At 39.8% G+C, this 25945-nt stretch overlaps 1 protein-coding gene across 1 annotated transcript in view; it reads right to left on the minus strand.

Moving 5' to 3' along the window:
• PIP5K59B (Phosphatidylinositol 4-phosphate 5-kinase 59B) overlaps positions 1–25945 on the minus strand; it is a 311973-nt gene that overhangs the window by 252511 nt on the left and 33517 nt on the right. The window contains exons 8-9 of the mRNA XM_069329652.1: positions 20026–20130; positions 1174–1308 (exon numbers count right to left, since the gene is read on the minus strand). Coding sequence (XP_069185753.1) covers positions 1174–1308; positions 20026–20130 — 240 coding nt within the window. The remainder of the gene's footprint in view (positions 1–1173; positions 1309–20025; positions 20131–25945) is intronic.

Here is a 25945-nt window from a genome sequence, read left to right on the forward strand (position 1 = left end):
ACAAGTGAAGAACTTGTGTAGATGGAGGCAGCAAAGAATAAAGATTAGGTTTTTCCAGAGGAGTTGGTTGATGACACTCCCAGCAAAACAATTCACAACCAAGAGATTTGCAGAGGCATTTGAGTGGGTAGATGATGCCTTGGCAATTTTGAAAGATCAAGATGATGCTGACAAGAGATATCAAAATGCTTCGGCAATCACCTCTCAAAAAGTCACTATCAATTGCCTCAATAATTTTTAAGAAAAAGTCTGACCCAAAACCATCCACTTCTACAGCAGCTTGTGACACTGATGACCCACAGGTGTTTGCCACCAACCCATCATCTCCCACATCAAAAATAGCCATTGACATTGAAAATGATCAGCCATCCTCTGCTGCCGACACATCGCTACCCTCCAATGATGCCGCTTTGCCAACCCTCCACTACCCACACATTGCTATCTTCTGCCATTTCCTTCATCACTAGATCTCTTCACTCCTCAAAAATAGCTAACTTTGACAAGCAGGACAACTCTATCATTCAAGGTAAATAATATGCTGCATTTTTAATATTACATGTACCAAAAATATATGTTTTGTGAGAATTTTTGGTGGCCTGGGAAAACATCTCTCATTTATAGCATTGCACCTATGGGAAAATCTCACTTCCCATCCTGAACAACTATTTAACTAACATTCTCAGAAAAAGACAGTCACAAAATGTGGCTGAAGATCTGATGACCGAACCACACATCAGAAAGTGAAGAAACAGACACATTTCGGTCCATCCTGGACCATTATAATGGTCACACAATAATGCCTTACCATAATAATGGTCACACAATAATGCCTTACCATAATAATGGTCACACAATAATGCATTACCATAATAATGGTCACACAATAATGCCTTACCATAATAATGGTCACACAATAGAGTAATGCCATTATCAAGTGTGGACACGGCTTGATAATGGTCCAGGACAGACCGAAACGTAGTCTTTTCTTCCCCTTCTGATGTGTGATTTGGTCATCACGTTCACCTTCTTAGAATGCAACTTGTACAAATTTGGAGAATGCCTGTAGGAAATAGAGTACCATACAGGACCTACTGAGAGTCAATGCATTTTCCCAAATTTTTGGGGAGCTCTGAACAATATTGATATGCTAAACAAAAGAAAAACAATAATTACCCTGCAGTCCCTGGCAATGGTGTTGACGAGAGCCTTGTAAGTTTCAGCTTCTAAGAGAATGCCATCAGGATGATGCTCCATAAAATCTAGATCCTTAAACGTCGGAGAGTCTTTGCTGCGCTCATATTTATTAGCCTGAGAAAGAACAATAAGGGCATCAACAAAACCTTTTAATTTAGTGTTGCACAGTATTCACATATTAATTTTTAACCTGTTATGGTATGAAGTTCATTATCCTCTCAAGAGCTCCTCTTTAGAATTGTTTACCCTACAGAGTTATTTGAGATACTTTTCTACTATGTACTCATATTTTTAGCTACTGTTTTTCCTATTAGATATTTTCCCTTACTTTGTTTATGTGCTTTTTCATGTTCCTTTCCTCTTTTAATCTTTATGAATATACAGGTATCTGATCATGCAATTCCATGGCTGCCTACATATTATTCCTGTGGGAAAGAGGCTTGTAGCACACTAGCACATCAGGAGAGAAGGAACTTTGTAATGCACCACCAGCAAGGGTTCAGTGAGCAGTCATTTCACAATTTTAATAGAATTATGCAACCAAGCGACAGAAAGAGGGTACAGTGGGCAAACTACTATTTTTTTTATGTCAAACGCCTTTTGAAAGTACAATACCTGAGATAAGAGACCTTACCTTTCAGTTACCTTTGTTGGTTCTGAAGATCAATGTCATAGATATGATATTGTCCTTGTCCCTTGGTTCACCTGCCATATATCTTTGGGCACTGCTTAACATAGGTGAACTTTCAAATTCTTTACTTATTTCTTCTATTATTCAAGAGGCTTCCATTACAGAGCAGCCAAATAATAATAATAATAATTCATTGTGGCAGGGGACAGGCAGCTAGAGTCTATTCATACACATTAGGCTTATATCAAGGTCTTATATATATATATATATATATATACAGTGTGTCCTCACTTGAACGAACTATATGGGGCGAAGCCGATTCGTTCCAGTGCGGAATTCGTTCCATCCGTCCGGCCCCAACAACCTTCTTATTTTTTTTTTTTTTTAAACATATGCCAGGACACATTAGTTTGTTTCTTTGTTGGGTGGTGCTTCATTATAATATCTTTCATGCTCTTTTGGTGTCAATAATAATCTGAGATGCGAGAATCACCATCCCCCACCCCACTCACACCATCCCCCCCACACCACCCACACCATCCTCCACACCATCCTCCACACCACCCACACCATCCTCCACACCACCCACACCATCCTCCACACCACCCATACCATCCCCACACCACCCATACCATCCCCCACACCACCCACACCATCCTCCACACCACCCATACCATCCCCACACCACCCATACCATCCCCCACACCACCCACACCATCCTCCACACTACCCACACCATCCTCCACACCACCCATACCATCCTCCACACCACCCACACCATCCCCCACACCACCCACACCATCCCCCACACCACCCACACCATCCCCCACACCACCCACACCATCCCCACACCACCCACACCATCCCCCACACCACCCACACCATCCCCCACACCACCCACACCACCCACACCATCCCCCACATCACCCACACCATCCCCACACCACCCACACCATCCCCCACACCACCCACACCATCCTCCACACCACCCACACCATCCTCCACACCACCCACACCATCCCCCAAACCACCCACACCATCCTCCCCCACACCACCCACACCATCCCCCACACCACTAGCACCATTCGCCCCCACCACCCACACTCCCCACACCACCACCCACACACCACACACCACCACCCACACCATCCCCCACACACCCCACACCACCACCCACATCATCCCCCACACCATCCTCACCATCCCCCACACCACCCACACCATCCCCCACACACCCCACACCACCACCCACATCATCCCCCACACCATCCACACCATCCCCCACCATCCCCCACACCACCCACACCATTCCCCACACCACCCACACCATCCCCTACACCACTAACACCATTTGCCCCCACCACCCACACTCCCCACACCACCACCCACACACCCCACACCACCACCCACATCATCCCCCACACACCCCACACCACCCACATCATCCCCCCACACCCAACCACACCACCCACACCAACCCACCCACACCCAAACCACACCACACCACCCACACCACCCACACCGTGTATTGAAGCAGCAGGCTTGGAAGCGTCTCAACTCTCCCGACAAAAAAAAATGATGGGTTGACAGGTCTCCTCTCACACCTCCAGGACCCCCCCCCCCACCCCCCAGGTACCCGGCCATACACACCACAATGCCAAGTCAGCTATTGTTTTCTTCAGGAAACAAATAAAACGTGTTAATGATTAATAATGTATAGTAATACACGAAAATTAACATATTTTGGCATAAATATTTTACAGCTAAGATTGAGATTTATAATAGAGTATGAATGAGAGGTTTGGCAGCCATGCATGGTCACCACCCTTCTCTCTCCACTTCCACCTCCCCTGACAACACCTTCCACCACTGACCCCACCTGCCTCTTTCCACCACCTGCCTCCCCTGACACCGCCTGCCTCCCCTGACACCGCCTGCCTCCCCTGACCCCACCTGCCTCCCCTGACCCCACCTGCCTCCCCTGACCCCACCTGCCTACCCTGACCCCACCTGCCTACCCTGACCCCACCTGCCTCCCCTGACCCCACCTGCCTCCCCTGACCCCACCTGCCTCCCCTGACACCGCCTGCCTCCCCTGACCCCACCTGCCTCCCCTGACACCACCTGCCTCCCCTGACACCACCTGCCTCTTTCCACCACCTGCCTCCCCTGACCCCACCTGCCTCTTTCCACCACCTGCCTCCCCTGACCCCACCTGCCTCCCTTGACCCCCCCTGACACCACCTGCCTCCCCTGACACCACCTGCCTCCCCTGACACCACCTGCCTCCCATGACACCGCCTGCCTCCTCTGACACCACCTGCCTCCCCTGACCCCACCTGCCTCCCCTGACCCCACCTGCCTCCCCTGACACCACCTGCCTCCCCTGACCCCGCCTGCCTCCCCTGACACCACCTGCCTCCCCTGACCCCGCCTGCCTCCCCTGACACCACCTGCCTCCCCTGACCCCACCTGCCTCCCATGACACCACCTGCCTCCCCTGACCCCATGTGCCTCCCCTGACACCACCTGCCTCCCCTGACCCCACCTGCCTCCCATGACACCACCTGCCTCCCCTGACCCCACCTGCCTCCCCTGACACCACCTGCCTCCCCTGACCCCACCTGCCTCCCCTGACACCGCCTGCCTCCCCTGACACCACCTGCCTCCCCTGACACCGCCTGCCTCCCCTGACACCACCACAAATGATGCCAGCCACCTCACCAAGGCCTAACGTTCACACGACCTGTGCTTGTTTTATTGGCCTCCTCAAAATTTATTCTAAATAGGTATTAGTACAGTACGTAGGCTGTTAGAGGAGGGAGGGAGGGAGGGATCCAGGAAACAAACCCCCCTCCCACCCCCCACTCCCCCAATGGCTCAGGGAGCGACCGGCCGGCCACACAATGCCAACGGGTCCATAGAATTACCCAAATCGACCCAAATCAGGCCAAAACTACCCAAATCGTATTAGCATTACGTAAGTAATGAAGAAATATGGTATATTTACTTACTATAATGTTGGTGCTACACGTAGAACATGATCAAACCTATTTTTACTCTGAAATAATCTAATTTCATAACGAAATGAGACGTAAATATGTGAGAGGTGACGCCATAGGAAGTCGACGGTCCAAGCGACAATTGTGTGGAGCGACTTATCCAAGATATATGGTCGCCTGGAGAGTGTTTGCTGCCATAACAGCCTCCTGTACACAGTGATCCAGTCGTCGTATTTCATGGCTCAAATTGTCGCAAATTTAATTGGTAATATTAACAAGTAGAATGTGTATTTATAATAATATTTTTCATAAACAGCCACAAAATATTTAATATTTATTAAAAAAAAGTGTCTGGAAGTTAAATCAATTCCACATGACAATAAATTTGTTATATAGATACTAGCGTTATTCGTTGGTATGCGTTCGCTATTTAAACTACTCCAGTCCTTTTCGTTCATAGAACACCGAACCCTACACGCCCTCTGATATATTGCTTAATTAACAAATATTCACAAATAAAGATTATATTTATATATGTTATCAGAAAGGCAGATATAAAATAGTTTGTGTTAATGCATCACAGAGATTATACCTTATTAGAGAGGAAAAATATTCATATTTTAAACAAGGCTTCTTGGCCGACGCTCTCCTTACCGATATGGGAACTATGACCTTCCGAAGATCAATGTTAATTGAATCTATATATTGTAAAAAACGAAGTTTTTTATGTCATCAGAAAGACATATAAGCTGCATGTTAATACTTTGGTATAAATATAACTGAAGTGAAAGTGAAGATATATGCCTTTTTATAGTTACTTGATGGCTCGCTCAGGGAGTGTGAAGGCCTGCACACAAGCCAATCAATTTTATAATTAATGTACATATATGCAAAGTAACGTCAAAGGTTTTTATTTCAGAATAAAGACAGATGTAGACGATAATGTAAATACATTTCAAGGAAAACATATCTTAAATGAAAGCAAAGACATGGTCAAATAAATAGGCAATACCACACCATCGCCAGTGTCCGAACACATGAATATTCGCATTAGGTAGGTGAAAGGAAATGTACCCAACCATTTCCATTTACGCGACCAGTTTCCGTTCTTATGTTCTTACTTACATTTATTGAAATTTATCATCATCATCATTTACAGAAATAAATTAACATAAAAATGTAGTAATTTTAATACACAAAACAGAAGTAGATATGTATGTAAATTATGACGCAGGATAGGATCACTATTGCAGAACTATTCGCATACTTTGCGTCATTATATACAGTACTGGAATTTAAAAAAAATCGCGGAATTCAGAGATAACACCATCATTGGTGTCCAAGAAAAGTGTAAGTACTTCATTTATAATGATGTGCTGCCCGAAATCTTAGCGAAGTATCTAAAATTTGCTTACTGTAAGTAATTCATGCAAATGATTGTAAAGCCGTCGCCCAGTTGGGTGGGTGTGGAGCACATGACTGTTAAGCTGCCGCCCAGTTGGTTGGGTGTGGAGCACATGACTGTAAAGCTGCCGCCCATTTGGGTGGGTGTGGAGCACATGACTGTTAAGCTGCCGCCCAGTTGGGTGGGTGTGGAGCACATGACTGTTAAGCTGCCGCCCAGTTGGGTGGGTGTGGAGCACATGACTATAAAGCTGCCGCCCAGTTGGGTGGGTGTGGAGCACATGACTGTTAAGCTGCCGCCCAGTTGGGTGGGTGTGGAGCACATGACTGTTAAACTACCGCCCAGTTGGGTGGGTGTGGAGCACATAACTGTTAAGCTGCCGCCCAGTTGGGTGGGTGTGGAGCACATGACTGTAAAGCTGCCGCCCAGTTGGGTGGGTGTGGAGCACATGACTGTTAAGCTGCCGCCCAGTTGGGTGGGTGTGGAGCACATGACTATAAAGCTGCCGCCCAGTTGGGTGGGTGTGGAGCACATGACTGTTAAGCTGCCGCCCAGTTGGGTGGGTGTGGAGCACATGACTGTTAAGCTACCGCCCAGTTGGGTGGGTGTGGAGCACATGATTGTTAAGCTGCCGCCCAGTTGGGTGGGTGTGGAGCACATGACTGTTAAGCTACCGCCCAGTTGGGTGGGTGTGGAGCACATGACTGTTAAGCTGCCGCCCAGTTGGGTGGGTGTGGAGCACATGACTGTTAAGCTGCCGCCCAGTTGGGTGGGTGTGGAGCACATGACTGTTAAGCTGCCGCCCAGTTGGGTGGGTGTGGAGCACATGACTGTTAAGCTGCCGCCCAGTTGGGTGGGTGTGGAGCACATGACTGTAAAGCTGCCACCCAGTTGGGTGGGTGTGGAGCACATGACTGTAAAGCTGCCGCCCAGTTGGGTGGGTGTGGAGCACATGACTGTAAAGCTGCCGCCCAGTTGGGTGGGTGTGGAGCACATGACTGTAAAGCTGCCGCCCAGTTGGGTGGGTGTAGAGCAAGACTAGTAATTGGACGACTCACCATAGATGTAAAGTGCCTAGTATAGTGACTTGTGAGCCTCTTGTTGAATCACTTGTGATACAAAGATTATTGATGTGTGTATTTGTGTGGGTGATTGAATATGTATGTGAATGTATATGTATGTATATGTATATATGCAATTGACGATCACGAAACAATAATCATTTGTATGCGGAAAAATCCATATTTCATTTCTCTGGATTTACCTCATATGTATATATATGTACATGTATGTATGATTATGTGTACATGTATATATAACATTAATAAGAGGAAATGAAGATGAAGAAATGATAAAAAGAATGGCAATAGTGGATAGTAGTAACACACTTAAGAATTATTCAGTAATAAATACAAACTCGTCCTTCACCTATGATAAAGGAAAGTCAACTTGGAAGGATTCAATTTACATGAGATTAAGATTAGGATACAAATATATCTGGCAATACGGAGTTGATGTCAGTGAAAAAGATAAGGAGTGTAAATTATGTAGTATGCCGCACGCCCACACCTTAGAACATTATGTATTAGAGTGTCAACTTATTGATAACTATAGAAATAAGGAAATAAGTAATGTACCACATCAAATTGTTTGTATGTGTGATAATGGTATGATAGACAGTATACTTAGGAGCTACAAAAATTTTGCCCCAAGAGTGTAACAATTGTATGCTGTACTTACTATATTAACCTGCAATGTTAAATGGGATTCTTGTAATGCTAATTGTCTATTTGTACTTACTGAATTTGTACGCCCCTTGAGGGACTTGAAGTAGAGGGGGTAGAAATAGCCTAAGTTACTCTATCCCTTTGAGATGTATTTTTTTCTTGTCTCAATAAACATACTTGAACTTGAACTGTAAATATTTGTGGCTTCCTGACCATAAAGTTACCGCCGCAGTCGAGGGTAAGAGACCGGATGTACCCAGTATACAAGCCGCACTAGCTATTAGTTCATAAAAGCTGACAACTTACCCAGATAAACATTACTTCCTAATTATATATATATATGCAAATAATAAAATTAAAATGTTTAAAACGTGATTATATATATGTATCATGTGGACAGTTTTTAATGTAATTTTTTCTCCTGATATTCGGGTTCTTTATTATGCTTCATCTTGAGGCAAAGCCCAATACCTTACGCCATATTGATGCTCTGTCTATAGATCATTCTCTCTCTCTCTCAAATCATATACATTGATGGTTTCCTACACCGCCACACGGGTGCAGCTGCAAGTGCAGTTGCCTCTACCCATCAGACAGAACTATTTGCCTTGCTTGTTACACTAAAATGTGTACAAGTGTGTGTGTCTATGTATTAACACGATGTACTGAACGGGGTGAGAATAGCTTGAGCTACCTCATCCATTTGTGTGTATTTTACCTCAATAAACTTATTTCAATTTCAATTTCAATTCAAGTCTCCAAACTTGATGCATTAATTGTAAGTGATTTTCTACCATCCTGCATTAATTGTAAGTGATTTCTATCATGCTTAATTGCGCGCAACTCTCTAAGACACAATTGTAACATGACCGTGTCTGAAGCTAGACAGAAAACACAACATTATTAGTGATGGTAACATAAGCCATTTCATGTGAATTCCATCTTCGTTGACCTCCGAAACTTGAGGAATGGTCCAGAAAATAGCTACTAAAGTTTAAGTCAAGTGTGAAGATACTTTAGTTGATACTTAGATACTTCCAATAAGTGTAAACATAAGTGCTGACGATGCTACCTTCCTCTATTCAGACCCCAACCCAAACGCACTATATAATAATAAAAATAATAGATTTAAAAAGTCCACTCATGGATGTAAACTAACAAACTCACATCAAACATAAAAAAGACCGACTACTATTTTTGTTCGAAAGTAAATCCTGAAACCAAATTCAACTTCAGATACACAATGTTAACATTAGCAATAATGATTATGGAAAGTTCCTTGACCTATACATAGACAAGAGACTGAACTTCAGCATCCACATACAACACATATGTGAGTGGTGAGAGAGAGAGAAAGAGAGAGAGAGAAAGATAGACAGACAGACAGAGAGAGAGACAGACAGAGAGACAGAGAGAGACAGAGAGAGAGAGTGAGAGAGTATTCACCTAGTTGTGCAGGCGCGGGTTGAGCTCTGCTCATTCGGCCCACCTCTCAACTGTCAATCAACTATTACTGACTAACTAATTTTTTTTCTCTCGCACACACACACACACACACACACACACACACACACACACACACACACACACACACACACACACACACACACAAACAATCGACCGGGTAAACAAGGATAAACTATTCAACACTGGTGGGAAACTGAGTACCCACATGAGCCACAGAGACGTTAAAAGGAACTTTTTCAGTGTCAGAGTAGTTAACGGATAGAATGCATTAGGCAGTGATGTGGTGGAGGCTAACTCCATACACAGTTTTAAATGTAGATGTGATAGAGCCCAGTAGGCTCAGGAATCTGTACACCAGTTGATTGACAGTTGAGAGGCGGGACCAAAAAGCCAAAGCTCAACCCCCGCAAGCACAAATAGGTGAGTACACACACACCAGGAAGCAACCCGTAGCAACTGTCTAATTTCCAGGTACCTATTTACTGCTCGGTGACATCACATTAACATTTACAGAGAGTAGAGAATTAATTAGGTATCTGGGAGCTAGTTAACTGTTGTGGGATGTATATCTTGAGGTACTGTATACAATGTTCACAACAGAGCAATGTATAATCATTTCATTGTATACAACACATTGAGAAAGAATGAAGGTTAGATCCGAAAATTATTGTGTGGCTCTCTCATGACTTGTTTCCGGCGCGAAGAGTTGTGAATTTACATGAAAATGTACCAACAAAATCTTGTTACATAGCAGTAGGAGTAACATTTACTCCCTAGGTCCACGAGTCTAGAGCGCTGTCCACTCGGCCACCACCTCCCTTATGAGAGGGAGAGAGTGAGTGTGTGTGTACTCACCTAATTGTGCTTGGGGGGTTGAGCTCTGGCTCTTTGGTCCCGCCTCTCAACTGTCAATCAACTGATGTACAGATTCCTGAGCCTACTGGACTCTATCATATCTACATTTGAAACTGTGTATGGAGTCAGCCTCCACCACATTACTGCCTAATGCATTACATCTGTTAACTATTTTGACACTGAAAAAGTTCTTTCTAACGTCCCTCTGGCTCATTTGGGTACTCAGTTTCCACCTGTGTCCCCTTGTTTGCGTACCACCCGTGTTAAACAGTTTATCTTTATCTACCTTGTCAATTCCTCTGAGAATTTTGTAGGTAGTGATCATGTCTCCCATACTCTTCTGCCTTCTAGTGTCGTGAGGTGCTTTTCTCGCAGCCTTTCTCCGTAGCTCATGCCTCTTAGTTCTGGGACTAGCCTAGTGCCATATCTCTGAACTTTTTCAAGCTTCGCCTTGTGCTTGACAAGGTACGGACTCCATGCTGGGGCCACATACTCCAGGATTGGTCTTACATATGTGGTATAGAAGGTTCTGAATGATTCCTTACACAGGTTCCTGAAGGCTGTTCTGATGTTAACCAGTCTCGCATAATCACACACTCACGTGTGTGTGTTTGTGTGTGTGTGTGTGTGTGTGTGTGTGTGTGTGTGTGTGTGTGTGTGTGTGTGTGTGTGTGTGTGTGTGTGTGTGTGTGTGTGTGTGTGTGTGTGTGTGTGTGTGTGTGTGTAAAATATACACTGAGGACAGGCAGCTTGTGCATGTCTATTCGTTAGGTGTATATCGAGGTCCACCTCCAAGGTCGAACTACTGACCTCCACATTCACCCTGGGCACAAGTAGTCTCGAACCACTAACCCCAGGAGCAGGAGACTGTAGTTCTATTAACTACTTTACCTACAGCATAAAGAAGAATTCCAGAAACAAGAAATGGCAGTTGTTAACTGCTTCTGGAATCCTTCCTCGAATGTAGATGTTGCAAGGTTCTTTGATTATGTAAGTTAACAATAAAGAACTAGATACAAATTAAATGTGTGCTATAAAATATGTGTATGTGACATATATTCATATAAGCACAGACGTTGCGGTATTCAGAGTAAGGACAGTTTTTCCTCAGACCCATGCTCGACTTTGTTACTTGCCCCATACACATGTTTTATTTCACACATTTCATTGTGATGAACGATGGACCTGCTAGTTCCAGTTTGCACTGTTCTACTTTCTTCAAATCCATCCAGGAGTTCTCGTCTAATGACACTTTTAAGGGACCTATTTGATAACTCAAGATTCCATTCAATACTGTCTTTATTTACTGCAGCCTTAGCAAGGGCGTCAACTTTGTCATGTTCCTGCATGCCAGTGTGAGAAGGAATCCACAACATTTTTATATTTACCCTCTTGCAAAGTATTCTTATATATCTACGTCTAGCTTCCAAGACAAGCACGTTATTACTTGATTGCAAACTGTTTATTGCTCGTAGTGAGGATAGGGAGTCAGAAATAATTAAGCTGTCTACTTCAGTGTTGTCAATAATTTCGAGTGCTACCAGTATCGCTACCAACTCGGCTTGCATTGTGGACGTCCAGTTACTAATTCGGATATTTCTTTGAATTGTGCTGCCATCGGGCTGATGAGCAATAACAGCACTTCCTGCCCTCCCTGTAGCTGTATTGAGTGATCCGTCAGTGTATATGGTCTGTGCAATGTTGTTTTCAGCTTGTATATTGTGAATGTGTTCTATGGTGCTTAATTTAGCAGCAAGCTGAGCATGAGGGTTGCTTGTGATTAGTTTCTTGGTGTGGTATGCAGGGGTCGGGATGTCAAAAGGTACTATCTACCAGGGTGGAAGGAAGTGCTGTACTCTTTCATCTGTATATACATCGTGCAGTGCCATCATTTTAATATGAGTGGCAGTTCTTTGAATCCATTTAGACTCGCTAGTTCCATTTCGTATGTGTTCTAACAGTGCAACTGACACAATGTTGTTTTTGTTATCACGCAGCAGCTTTAGTCCCATCATAAGATTAATTTCAAATATTCTATCTCTAATGCTAAGTATATTTAATTCTTTCCGCATGTTGAGAACTTTGGTAGTTATAGGACAGCCAAGTATAATTCTGAGTGCTTCATTTTGCATTTTTTCCAGTCTATCAATACTTTTGCCATTCTGCAGGACCAAAGCTGGTGCATGATAGTCTATCAGAGACCTTATATACGCTAAATACATCATTCTTGCTATTCTAATATTAACACCATATTTCGGGCTGTACCCCACTACAGTTCTGAAAGCCTTGAGTCTGTCTCTACATTGTTGATGTAACTTATTGACTGCAGTTGAGGTACAAGGGACAGAGACACCAAGGTATTTGAAAAAAGAGACATAGTCTATTGGTATGTTGTCTATCTTAAGTTTTCGTGGTCCACTTTTGCGGTTGCCAATTTGTCTGTTAAATACCTTAGTTTTAGCAGCGTTGATTACAAGACCAAGGCTCTCACAAGCTGTATGTATACAATTTAAGACTGTTTGCATTTTGCGGTGGGTTTTAGTATGCACAAGGATGTCATCTGCATAGCTGATAGTGATGTTTGCCGGACTAGTTGGGATTGATTTTAGTAAAGCATTAATTAGAACATTAAACAAGGTAGGACTAAGTACTCTTCCATGTGGGGTGCCTAGTTGCACTACTTTAGTTTCACTCTTGTAGCCTTGGAACAGCGCAGAGGACTTCCGGTTGGTAAGATAGCCTCGTATCCACTGTAATAAATGTCCCCCTATATCCATTCTCGCTAATTCATACATAATCACTTCCCTATTAGCAATATCAAAGGCATTTTTTAAATCAAGAAATGTTGTGTACTTGTGCCTTTTATCTCCATGAACAGTAAGAAAGGTTGTGATACAGTTGTGTACACTTTTACCATGTGTGAAACCATTGATATCAGGTGACATGTGCTCTTTAACTCTATACAATAATCTATTAAGCACCATTCTCTCAAAGGTTTTGCACATGCAACTGGTCAGTGAGATGGGACGGAAAGCATCAGGTTGGCCAGGCTTTGGTACAGGTACTGTAAGACTGGTGGTCCATGATACAGGCAACTGCCCAAAGACATAGCTGGCATTAAACAATTCTAATAATGGGTTACCGGGTACACGATGTAGGAGTCTTAGAATATCATAGGTGATACCGTCCTCACCAGGAGCAGTGCTACTGCCCCTGGAGAGGGCTGCATCCAATTCATAATCTGTATATGGAACATCACATTCATCATGTTGCTTGCTCAACATGAAATTTATGAGAGAATTTCTGTCTGTGGACCTCGCCTGCAATTTCTCCCTAGTGCTAGCTGGTAGCATTCCAAGGCTGGAAACCTGAGCCCATTTTGCAATTAACTGATTGGCTTTCTGTAGTGGGTTTGGGTGTGAAACTTGTCTACTATTTTTACCAATAATTTTGTTTATGCCTTTCCAGGCTTTGCCCAGGGGAGTATGCAGGTTAAGTCCACTAACAAAACCCTCCCATTCATTTTGTCTCAGTTCAGTCATTCTCTCCCTTGCCGCTGCAAGCGCGGCCTGAAACAGTTTTAACATTTGAGGAGTTCTAAGGCTCTTATATGCTTTACCTGTCTGTCTAGCAATTGATTTAAGCTCTTTCAGTTTAGCATCATCATAGTACTGGTTGTGTCTGACCTGTTTACCAGTACTTCTTTTTGTTTGGCGTGACTCACTATTTTTGATGGCCTCATAGGTATATGGGTACATCCGGTCTCTTACCCTCGACCGCGTCGGTACCTTTATGGTCAGGAAGCCACGGATATTTACAATGGGGCTCGGTCAGTCAATATGATTCCTTTGACATCACTCAACTTATGTATTCTGTTCTCGTATTGACAATTTGAATGATATCAAGAATATTTTGAATATCTTCTGACATAGATGGTGCTGTAGTTGATTGTTGTTCATGACCTGTCCAGTGCGTCAAGATTGGTCTCATTAGCATCTCTCAGATTAGTGGGAAGAAATTCTTGCTGCAAGAATGTGTGTTCTCAGAGCTAACTAGGGTAACTAAAATACTTATTTCCTAAATAAATACTTTAATTGTAAATATTTGAAAATATATGGTATGTTTCCGAATTTCTGACGATATTAAACATATTGTGGTTTATAATTAAGTTCTTAATAGTGATCCTATCCTGCATCATAATTTACATAATATCTACTTCTGTTTTGTGTATTAAAATGACTACTTTTTATGTTAATTTATTTCTGTAAATGATGATGATGATAAAGTTCAATAAATGTAAGTAAGAACATAAGAATGAAGGTAACTGCAAAAGACTTATTGGCCCATACGAGGCAGCTCCTCGTATGGAGCTGCCTTTGATAAGTAATTACCAAAGAAGGCACCAAGCCGGGAAGGCTGTGTAGCACAATAAAATAAGTCTACTGCTCCTGAAGAGGACGGTATTACTTACAGTTTACTGAGATTAGTCTCACAAGTACCAGGTAATCCACTTTTAGTGTTGTACAGAATGAGTTTAAGTGAAGGAGTATTACCTGATGATTGGACAGTGTCATTGTTCCCATCCCCAAAGCACACTCAGATAATTATAGACCCATATCTCTAACATAATTTTGTCTATTAGCACAGTTTTCGGCGTGAATGCATTTTGGTTCTACAAGGTAGCCAACTCCATCAAAATATTAAATATGTACCCAACTCAATTAACGATTAATCAACCAATTACTCCATGGGATAACTTGGATCTAGCAGTTGATTTTGTAAATGCACCCAAGAAAGATAATGTACACTCTACATTATTAAAACAGTTAACACTGTGAAGCATCACTGAAAGTACTCAGAGTATGGGTAACGATGTGTATCAGTGCTATACCGACGGTTCTGTAGAAGAAGGTGGATGATGTACCGGATGTGCATGTAATATATTTGAACAATCTTCTCTCGTACATACATGAATGAAGCGCGTCAATGATTGGGCAAGTACAACTCAAACCGAACTTGCATTCATATACCTTGCCACTGAATTTTTAAAACACAAAGGCAGTCGACTTATATACTGTGATTCGCAGAGTGCACTCCTGGTATTGAACGCACATAGTAGTGACACCCAGAAAATAGTCAGTGATATTCGAATGAATATTTTAGCTGCCAAAGAAAAGAGATTTGAAATTAAATTCCTATGGATACCATCACATGTTGGCATCTCAAGGCATGACACTGTTGATATGCTTGCAAAGACAGCCTGTAGAAAACCAGTGGTAGAAATTTATATGGGTGTTTCATTAGCAGTGACAAAGAGAATACTTAAGCAAACATCTAATGAAAATCTCACCGACCTAACAAATTCACAAAGACCTGAAAATTGTAGCATTAAATATTATGATAGATATCGTGCGGAGACATTCACATACAGGATTAATGGAACAAGAACCCAATGTGATGTTATAGTGGCCATAATACGCTTGGGATATAGACGTATCTGGCAGCTTTCTCAAAACCCAAATGTCGAGTACACAATGTGTCAACTTTGTAAAAGAGAAAATATGCACTCCCTTGAACATTATATTGTAGAATGTCCCATACTGACTGACTTTCGCCCTCCTGGGCTAAGGTATGCTGAACTGTGTAATTACTATTTGAGTACTGGAACACTTGATGATATATTGAACTTGTACCCTAGATTGACCATGTAACGTATCAATTATACAATGAATGTATGTGATGTAACTCTATAACCTGAGCTTGTGAAAGCACCTTAATCACCTTCAGTGATTAAGTGCTTAATTGCACACTAGTTTCTCTATCAGTTATCTCACCTTGTCAGAGTAAAAGAGACAAATATATGTGTATGTATGTGTGTATATATGTATGTATATATATATGTATATGTACGCATACGTCTGTGTGTGTATATGTATGTGTATAAAGTATATGTGGAAGCTGGTCAGAATTCAATTTCACCTTTGTAAATGCACGTTAATGACACTATGTAAAAGACACATCGAACACTTTATGTAGGGCATACGTAAATCTGTGTATTTATGTATTTACGTATGTAGCTTAGCCTAGCATTTTAAAAACACTACAATCACCTTATGTGGTTAATTGTTCAATAAATCCCTGACCTATATGTTTAACAAATCTCTAACCCTATCAATGGAGTTAGTTAGTTTAGTTCTTATATTATGCACCCTATACCCATCTTGTGGGCGGTAGTGGAAAGGGTTAGAGTCCATGGCGGACTGAAGAAAATGTATATATGCTGGTTAGCATTGTTAATGTGTGGCCACGTCTGTGGTAGAAAATAATACAAAAAATCAAATAAAGGTATTATTGAAACTTTATAGGAAAACATTAAATGCTAAATATATCTTTAATATTATACTTGAAATATTGTATACTTTGCTCTTTCCATCGTACTTCTGCACCTGCTGGCAAGTGGTTCGGTGCAGTGTGCAGGTGATGTTCATTACTGGGTGAGCTGGCAGGTGATGTTCATTACTGGGTGAGCTGGCAGGTGATGTTCATTACTGGGTGAGCTGGCAGGTGGTGCTCACCTGCCAGCTCACCCAACGAAAATTTGGTTTTTAATACACTTACACATTTATTGGGTCTTTCCTTCACTTTCATTCAAGCACTAGGGTATTACAGTAAGTGTTTTAATTATAATATTTATTAACGTTATTATTTTGAATTTTTATTATTATTAGTATTATTATTAACAGGAGAGGAGTGTGTGTGTGTGTGGGGGGGGGGGTATAATGGTACACATGTCCACATCCTAATGCCCGCCCTTCCAGGACTGGGGGTGCGGGGGTGTACAATAAACTATACCCACATCCGGCGGCAGCTTGTCGAAGGCGGAAGTGTAGCCTAGACTATTTGTCATGATAATTAGTGATGACTCTTATTTTGATTATGGGTCCGTAATCCAGCTAAGCTTTTATTCTTAATTTATATTACAATGCTGGTAAAATACACTTCTTGATGATGAGTATGGAGTACAAATGAACTCATTGTGTACCCAAGTTCAAGTTCAAGTGTGTTTATTGAGATAAGCAATAAATACATCTCAAAGGGATAGAGTAGCTTAGGCTATTTCAACCCCCCTCTAATTCAAGTCCCTCAAGGGGTGCACAAATACTGTGACTACAAATAGACAAATAACATTACAAGAATCCAAACAAGAATTGTGTACCCTATACTCACAGGATGAATATAGGGTACACAATAAACTACCACTCACATCATGGGTATGGGTTGCACAAGAAACTATCGCGCAGAGGATGAATATGGAGAGCAAAGTAAACAAAGATTCACACGATGAGAAAGGGTTGCGCAATGTCCTATGACTCACAGAATGAGTATTAGCTGCACAATAAACTACAGGTCACAGGATAAGTATGGGTTGCACAATAAATTACAGGTCACAGGATGGGTATGGGCTGCACAAACTACCGGTAACAGGATGAGTATGGGATGCACAATAAATTACGGGTCACAGGATGAGTATGGGTTGCACAAACTACTGGTAACAAGATGAGTATGTGGTGCACAATAAATTACCGCACAGAGGATGAGTATAGGGTGCACAAACTGGTTGGGTAAATGGAAATGGTTGGGTACATTTCCTTTCACCTAATGCGACTATTCATGTGTCCGAACACCGGCGATTGTGTGGTATTGGCTATTTATTTAACCATAACTTTGCATTCATTTAATAATTATATTAAGACATGTTTTCCTTGAAATGTAGTTACATTATCGTCTACATGGCTTTATTCTGACATAAAGACCTATGGCGTTACTTTGCATATATGCAAAGTAATTATAAAATTGATTGGCTTGTGTGGAGGCCTTCACACTCCCTGAGCGAGCCATCAAGTAACTATAAAAAGGCATATATCTTAACTTTCAATTCAGTTATATTTATGCCAAATTATTAACATGCAGCTTATATTTATGTCTTTATGATGACATAGAAAACTTCGTTTATTACAATATCTAGATTAAATTAACATTGATCTTCGGAAGGTCATAGTTCCCATATCGGTAAGGAGAGCGTCGGCCATGAAGCCTTGTTTAAAGTATGAATATTTTTCCTCTCTAATAAGGTATAATCTCTGTGATGGATTCACAAAAACTATTTTATATCTGCCTTTCTGATAACATATACAAATATAATCTTTATTTGTGAATATTTCTTAATTAAGCAATATATCAGAGGGCGTGTAGGGTTCGGTGTTCAATGAACGAAAAGGACTGGATCACTGTGTACAGGAGGCTGATATGGCAGCAAACACTCTCCTGGCGACCATATATCTTGGATAAGTCGCTCCACACAATTGTCGCTTGGACCGTCGACTTCCTATGGCGTCACCTCTCACATATTTACGTCTAATTTCGTTATGAAATTAGATTATTTCAGAGTAAAAATAGGTTTGATCATGTTCTATGTGTAGCACCAACATTATAGTAAGTAAATATACCATATTTCTTCATTACTTACGTAATGCTAAGACGATTTGGGTAGTTTTGGGCTGATTTGGGTCGATTTGGGTAATTCTATGGACCGATGCCAACTGTTATCTACACCCCAATTGTATTAAAAATTCTGTGAAAAGGAAATGTGTTCAAACTGTTTAAAATATGTACTGTATATATTACAATTTTCACCATTATTATTGCTCCAATATGACATTTTTCTAATAAAAAGGCTATTTTCAGTGTAGATAATGCGATAATTATCATTAAATTGACTCTTGGCATCTGACAACGAGAGGAGAGTGAGTGGTCTCTGTGGTCAGGTGGAGGAAGGAGGGTGGGGGCGGGGGAGCACGTGTTGCCTCCTGACAACAACTCTCTCACCAATGCCCCCCTGACACCATTTTATCACCATTTTTATCACCATTTCTCCCTAGAAACAATGGGTAGGGATAATAAAACACTACATAACTGTTTACACTCTGGCGAATCATAGTTGATGACAGCCAGCTCTGACGCTCGGCCTCGGTGACCACTTGGACGAACATTCCTCACTTAATCGAACATTTGTATGTTCCACTGAACATTTGGTACCGAATTCAATTTGTTCGGCTCTTCCGGGAATTCGATAGAGCGGGGTTCGTTAGTCTGAGGAAGCACTGTATATATATATATATATATATATATATATATATATATATATATATATATATATATATATATATATATATATATATTTTTTTTATTTTTTTTTCTGAGCAGATCATTCAACTGCTCTCATTTCCTTCCTTTTTATCTCACTCCCTTGTTCACAGAATTTCTCTTAGGCATATGGTAGCAAGTGCGGTATCTGGGGTCAAGGAATATAAACATGTACATGGAAGTACCTCCTGGTGATCAGTACAGGTGGCCAGGTAGGCCAACTGGTAGTTAGCAAGAGTCCCATCTAGCTGGTCACTAGTGAGCCAGAGAGAGAGAGAGAGGGGTTCCGAGGGACTGAGTCTATGATTTGACCTTTGTAATTCCTAATTAGATTTTTCTCTAGTGCTCCCTAGCACCTACAGTGTTTTGACCCTACAATGGTCATTTGAAATGTCTCTTAGGTATGTCACCAATGTGCTATCCTACCCGACAGTACATATTTCTGTTCACGACACAGTTGGATTTAACTTCTAAACAAGAAACCAATAATGTTAACTAAAAACATAAAATAATACTACATCTCTAGTTGTGATGACTTACCTTTCTCTTATATGTGGAACCCTTTAAATCGTACCTCTGGTGCATCTTTATTGACGACGGAAGCAAATTGTTCATAGTTATTAACCTAATATTCTTGGCATTACACTGAAATAAGAATGAAGAGGTTAGTAAATCTTGAAAAGGAAAATATGCACTTCATATTTGTAAGCATCACATTATAAAAATAAAAGATTTAAGAAATAAATCAATGATGCAATAACAAGAAAAAGGTTAATAAAGGTAAAAATGATAAAAATGAAAATAGTGTACTCAATGCTGTATCCAATATAAACACTTCACTAAATTCTTAAACTTCACCTTGTTTTTGTTTTGTATGTGAAACAACATTGAGAATAGTTTATTACTTTATTACTGTCTTGCTAGAAAAATGAAAATATATTTGCAGTATTATCTTCTAGGTAGGCTTTTGTGGCAATTATTAATACAAAATTTTGTTCTTTCATTGTAAACCATTTTTAAATGAATGTATAAAAATGAGTGCGAGACCGAGTATTACACCGTATGCAACTCTGAACTACTCGCTCACCCTCATGATGCACCACGAGGCTCACACAACAAAGGTGGGAGTTGAGCCATCAAGACCAGCTAAAAAAGTTGACCCTACAAACACTGTAAAAGAGGAGAACCAGAGGAGACAATGTCATGATATACTAAAAGACAGCTGAAGTCAACATAGATAGACTACTCCAGATGAGGACAAATAGAATACAAGAAGCAAGCGGAAACGTGACAAAAAATGGGCCAAAATTATTTAAGAAAATGTTCCATATACATAAAGAACTCAATAGAAGGAACAGAGTGAGGGATGAAGTAGGCAAGAATATTCAATAAACAAATTAAAAAATATAGTACATACAAGTTAAGTCTTACAAAATTGTGCAGTATTCAGTATCAGATTCTCAAAAGTGAAGTGACTAATCCTCCCTACCTGCAAGCACTAATAAGTGAGATCTAATAAACACAAACCACCTCATTCATTTATTGGTTATCACCCGCCAAACACACACCAAAACTACGACGTTGGTACAACGTTCGAACAAGCTTTAACACCTCCTAACTAGTTATAACAACCAATAAAACAAGTTGTAACAACGTTCTAATGCATCATAAACACGTTAAGCCAAGATGTAACACCTTTATTACAAGTTATAACAAGCAGAAAATAGAGACAGTTTCGGTTTGTGTTTCCAGAGCATACATAATAAGTAGACAAGAAAAATATCAATCAAAAGTTAAGCACTATGATTGAATAAACCAAATAAATTCATTAAGGAAGGAGGCAAATTATATTTCCTTCGCATAAACAGTGTATCTTATGGCTACACAGAGTTGATTCCAAGAATCAATGTCTCTTGTGAACCAGTCTCCTGGTCGAGAATTTGGTCAACCAGGCTGTTGTGTTGCACTAACAAGCTAATAATCCAACTGACCATTAATAACAGCTTGCTATTTACAGTACAAGAGAAAACACTAACCTCAGCTTCCATTGTTACTCTTAGCCTTTAACTAACATATAATAGAGATCCATACAATAATAATACTGTAAAAGCACTTTCAAACTCATATCAGCTCTCTGATCAATAAAAGATCAATTAATGTATTCTCTGATTCTTTCAAACATTTAATTTCACATTAGTTCTCTCCCTACTGCAACTAGCTTTTGTCAAACTAAAGTAAACATTTCAAAAATATTAAATCAAAATCTGTACTACAAATAATAAAATGACAATAGTAAACAAAATAGATTAAAGAAGACAAATTTTACTTATATTGAACACATTAAAATAGGTTTAATGAGAACCATTAAGATAATGGTTCTTGAGCACCAGGAGTAACAGGAGTGTTGACAGTGCTAGGGGCACCAAGTAATGAAACACTGTACAGTATGTGGAAAACCTGCGGTAAATAGAGTACAGTACTTAACCCTTAGACTGCACATATTACCACGCATATTTGGGGGCCTAGTAGCGAAAAATATTCAAATTATGTAAAAATAACTTGAAAATGTTAAACAAATCTCCAACTTATTGGCTTCAGTGTCGTGAAACTTTCATCAAAATATTTTAAGAAATTGATTTTAGACGAATTTTTTAAAATAAGAACGTTTTGTTGATAAGGAGAACAGCTCCAAATAAGTGGAACTGAAGGATTATGCAGTAATAAAGAGATACAAGCACCTGTCTGATGCTCAAAGAAGAATAGTAGTAAGAAGTGTCCACAAAGTGGATATGCAGTTGGTTCTTTTATAACATTGCTCAGTAATACATAAATAATAATGAGTACCTAAGTTATTATGCTCTATTTTGTTATATATCATATAAATACATTGTCCAATGTTAATATATGTTACTTTCATCACTGTCACAAAAATATTTTGTTTTTGTTTTTGGGAGGGGGGGGGGGGGGATGATAATTTTTTTTTTTTTTTTTTTTTTTTTAAGATTTTAGTTAATTTTTCTCCTTTGTTTATTATCTGATTTTTTTTATAACCTTTACATCCTGGAGAATGCATACGTTGCCATAACTCTGTGAAGATAGAATGATATTGGTCAACAAGTCAGTCACAACTCACAAAACTTGGAACTTTTAATTTTTTTGACCGATTTTTTCACAAACTATTTTCTTTGTCTCTTTAGGTTGTTTTGATGATTAGGGACCATATTAGGGCTTTTTTACTTATATAAAGTATACCCTAAATATATCCCCTAAATCATTATAATTATCCCTATATTTTGTGTTTTTTGGGGGGTTATCTTTTCTTGATTCATTTCAACACATATTGACCTACAACTTTCACACATTCAAGTACAAATGCCAAACAATGTTTATTAAAACATACAACTAAATTAACAAATTAAAACTACCTTTATTCATTGTTGAAAAGTTCAACTTCAATTATCTCTGCAACTAGAGTTTTATCTTTGAATGGCTTCTAATACTCAAGTTTTTGACTGATTCTCACTATTTTCACATTGTGTGCTCAGCTGTCTGTTCTACAATCCCTTCAAAATGTTTTTTTTCATAAATTTTATACATTTGGAGTTATAATTTTTTTGGATTAAATTTGCCGCATATTTCAAATGCCTTATTGACGATTATTTTTACAATAAACTATATTGAAACCTGTATTCGAATTTGATGAAAATGAAGATCATATGCTTTTCTGAGAGAATAATAACATTAAATGAACAATTTGTGACGGTTCATATTTTTTATTCTGAATTGAAAATCTGAAGTTTTCAATATTCAATTTTAAAATTAATTTTGATTCTCTTGTTTTTCAAGTTACGCTGTGATCATTTAAACAAAGTTGGAGCATTTTCCTAGTTGATTATGCAAAGAAAATTGGAAAGTGTTTGTGAAAGTTTTAAAAACTTATGTTAAATTATTTTATGTCAAATCGTATACAGTATGCACGTATTGCGCTGTTGAAGTGTTAATGATCTTCAGTCGGCTTATCTAGAGCAAGTACAAAAATGCAATACAATAAATAATTTATATGGATTATGCCATTTGTTTTATATGAGAGAGTGCGTGAGTGTGTGTGTGTGTGTAACTACCTAAGTGTAGTTACAGGATGAGAGCTACGCTCATGGTGTCCCGTCTACCCACCACTCTGTCATATAAGGACATAGGTAAGGATCATAAACAATGAGAGGAATGATTCTATACCTTCTGGGAGATCATTTACATATATCAGAAACAGTATAGGTCCAATACACATGGATGTCACAATAGCGTGATGCATCAAATGAACAAATCCACAAGGGCCGTGACAAGGGTTTGAATCTACGTTCAAACCAGGATACTTGATTCAAACTACTATACTTGGACCAGTATAGGTCCAAGGACTGATCGCAGCGGGACTCCACTAGTGACGTCTCGCCAATCTAAGACCTCACCCCTCACAGTGACTCGCTGTTTTCTGTTGCTTAGGTACTCCCTTATCCAATGGAGTACCTTCCCTTTCATTCCTAACTGCATCTCCAGCTTGTGCACTAGTCTCTTGTGTGAAACTGTGTACCACACAGTACTGTGTGTGTGCATACTCATAGAGACAAGTTCCTTGAGCAATCACCTAATCTAACCCAAAAAATGCATCCTAAATTTTACCATTACTAATACAATGTTAGCAAATAATTGTTATTGTTGAAGGGGCCAGATGGTTTTTAATGCTTTTCCCTTGAGACCTATAAAATTACTTTTAATAATATAAATCTTTGAAAGTTTTGCATTTATAATTAACACCATGTCTTTCTGTCAAATGATAAAAGGTAAACAATAGAAATAATATAAAAATAATAAATAGGTAAATAATAGAAATCAAGACTCACAGAGATCAGCTTTTAGGGCTTTTAGTCAGAATGTTTATAAATAATGTGACTACTGTATATCAATAAAAGTACTGTACACAGAACTTGAAGTGTTAAACAGACATTGTAAAGGGGCCTCTCACACTTTACTGGTGATATCTATGAGTTTTGTGTCCATTTGTAAAGTAACAGGTTAAAACTTAGTAAAATAACCACAATATCAATGCAAGCATTAAAATCAAAACTAGTTATTTATAATGCTCACTACATAAAAACTAAAAAATATTTTGCATAAATAAAAAACTGAAGAAAACCTATGTCTCATATACATGCTTAAATGCACACAAAAAAAGATAATGGATATCTGGGCAAAATTTATAAATCTGAGGTCTTTCATAAAATTTAATTGACACACTCTTGCAAAAATCAACCTACCCTGTTACATTGTAACAAATAATCTCTTTAACCCAAGTGAAATTGACTTTTGGTCATGAAACATTATTTAAACACCACATTAACTTAGACAGAGCAAAATAATATATCCTTTACGATTATACTGTATTGGGCAATGTGAGCAGCAACCAGAATGTCTGTTACTGTACTTATTTGCTAATTTAACAAATTGAACACTCACCCATGCATTATGTGAAATTATGTGAGAAAAGATACTAAAAATGCTGACAAGGAATGAGATTAAGAGTGGTTCAGGATAGTAAGCTGTCACCAAAAGATCACATAAAGAGCATTGTGAAAGGAGCCTACATTATGCTACCAAATTTTAGAATTGCATTTAAATATCTGCAAAGAGAAATATTTAAGAAACTGCTCACAACATTCTTGAGACCAAAGTTGGAATATGCAGCTGTTGTGTCCTTATCTGAAGAAACACAAACTACAAAGGGTGCAAAGACATGCTACTAAATGGCGTCCAGAACTTAACAACATGAGCTATGAGGAAAGGCTGGAGGTATCACATATATCAAGGCTAGAATATAGGAGGAAAAGAGGAGATATGATCATTTCATACAAAATAACAACAGGAATTAACAAAACAAACAAGTAGTTTTTTAAATTTGTAACTTCAAGAGCCGGAGGTTACAGATTTAAGCTAAGGGAAAAAACAAAGTTCTCTTTTGAGAAAAAGAGTTGTAGAAGGTTGGAACAAATTAAATGAGAAGGGAGTAGATGGCAAAACCATCAGTTCATTAGTTTCAAAGTTGTCATATGACAAAGATTATTGGAAAGACAAGACACAGTAGCTCTTAACTTGTAACTATACTTAGGTGATTACACACACACACACACACACACACACACACACACACACACACACACACACACACACACACACACACACACACACACACACACACACACACACACACAAACTAAGACGTAAACGCGAAGTAAACGATATTTAAATAAAACGATAAAAATGATAGTAAACGCGAAGGTCTTATAATAATAATGAGAGAGATCATAGCGAGAGCGGATAACGATAGATCACGACTGTTGATAGTCGGTGACTTCAACTTTAAATCCATAGACTGGGAAGCATATGAAGCTAAAACAGAAAATTTTTGAAT

Source organism: Procambarus clarkii, chromosome 23 (genome assembly GCF_040958095.1).
Source record: "Procambarus clarkii isolate CNS0578487 chromosome 23, FALCON_Pclarkii_2.0, whole genome shotgun sequence".
Taxonomy (NCBI): Eukaryota; Metazoa; Arthropoda; class Malacostraca; order Decapoda; family Cambaridae; genus Procambarus; species Procambarus clarkii.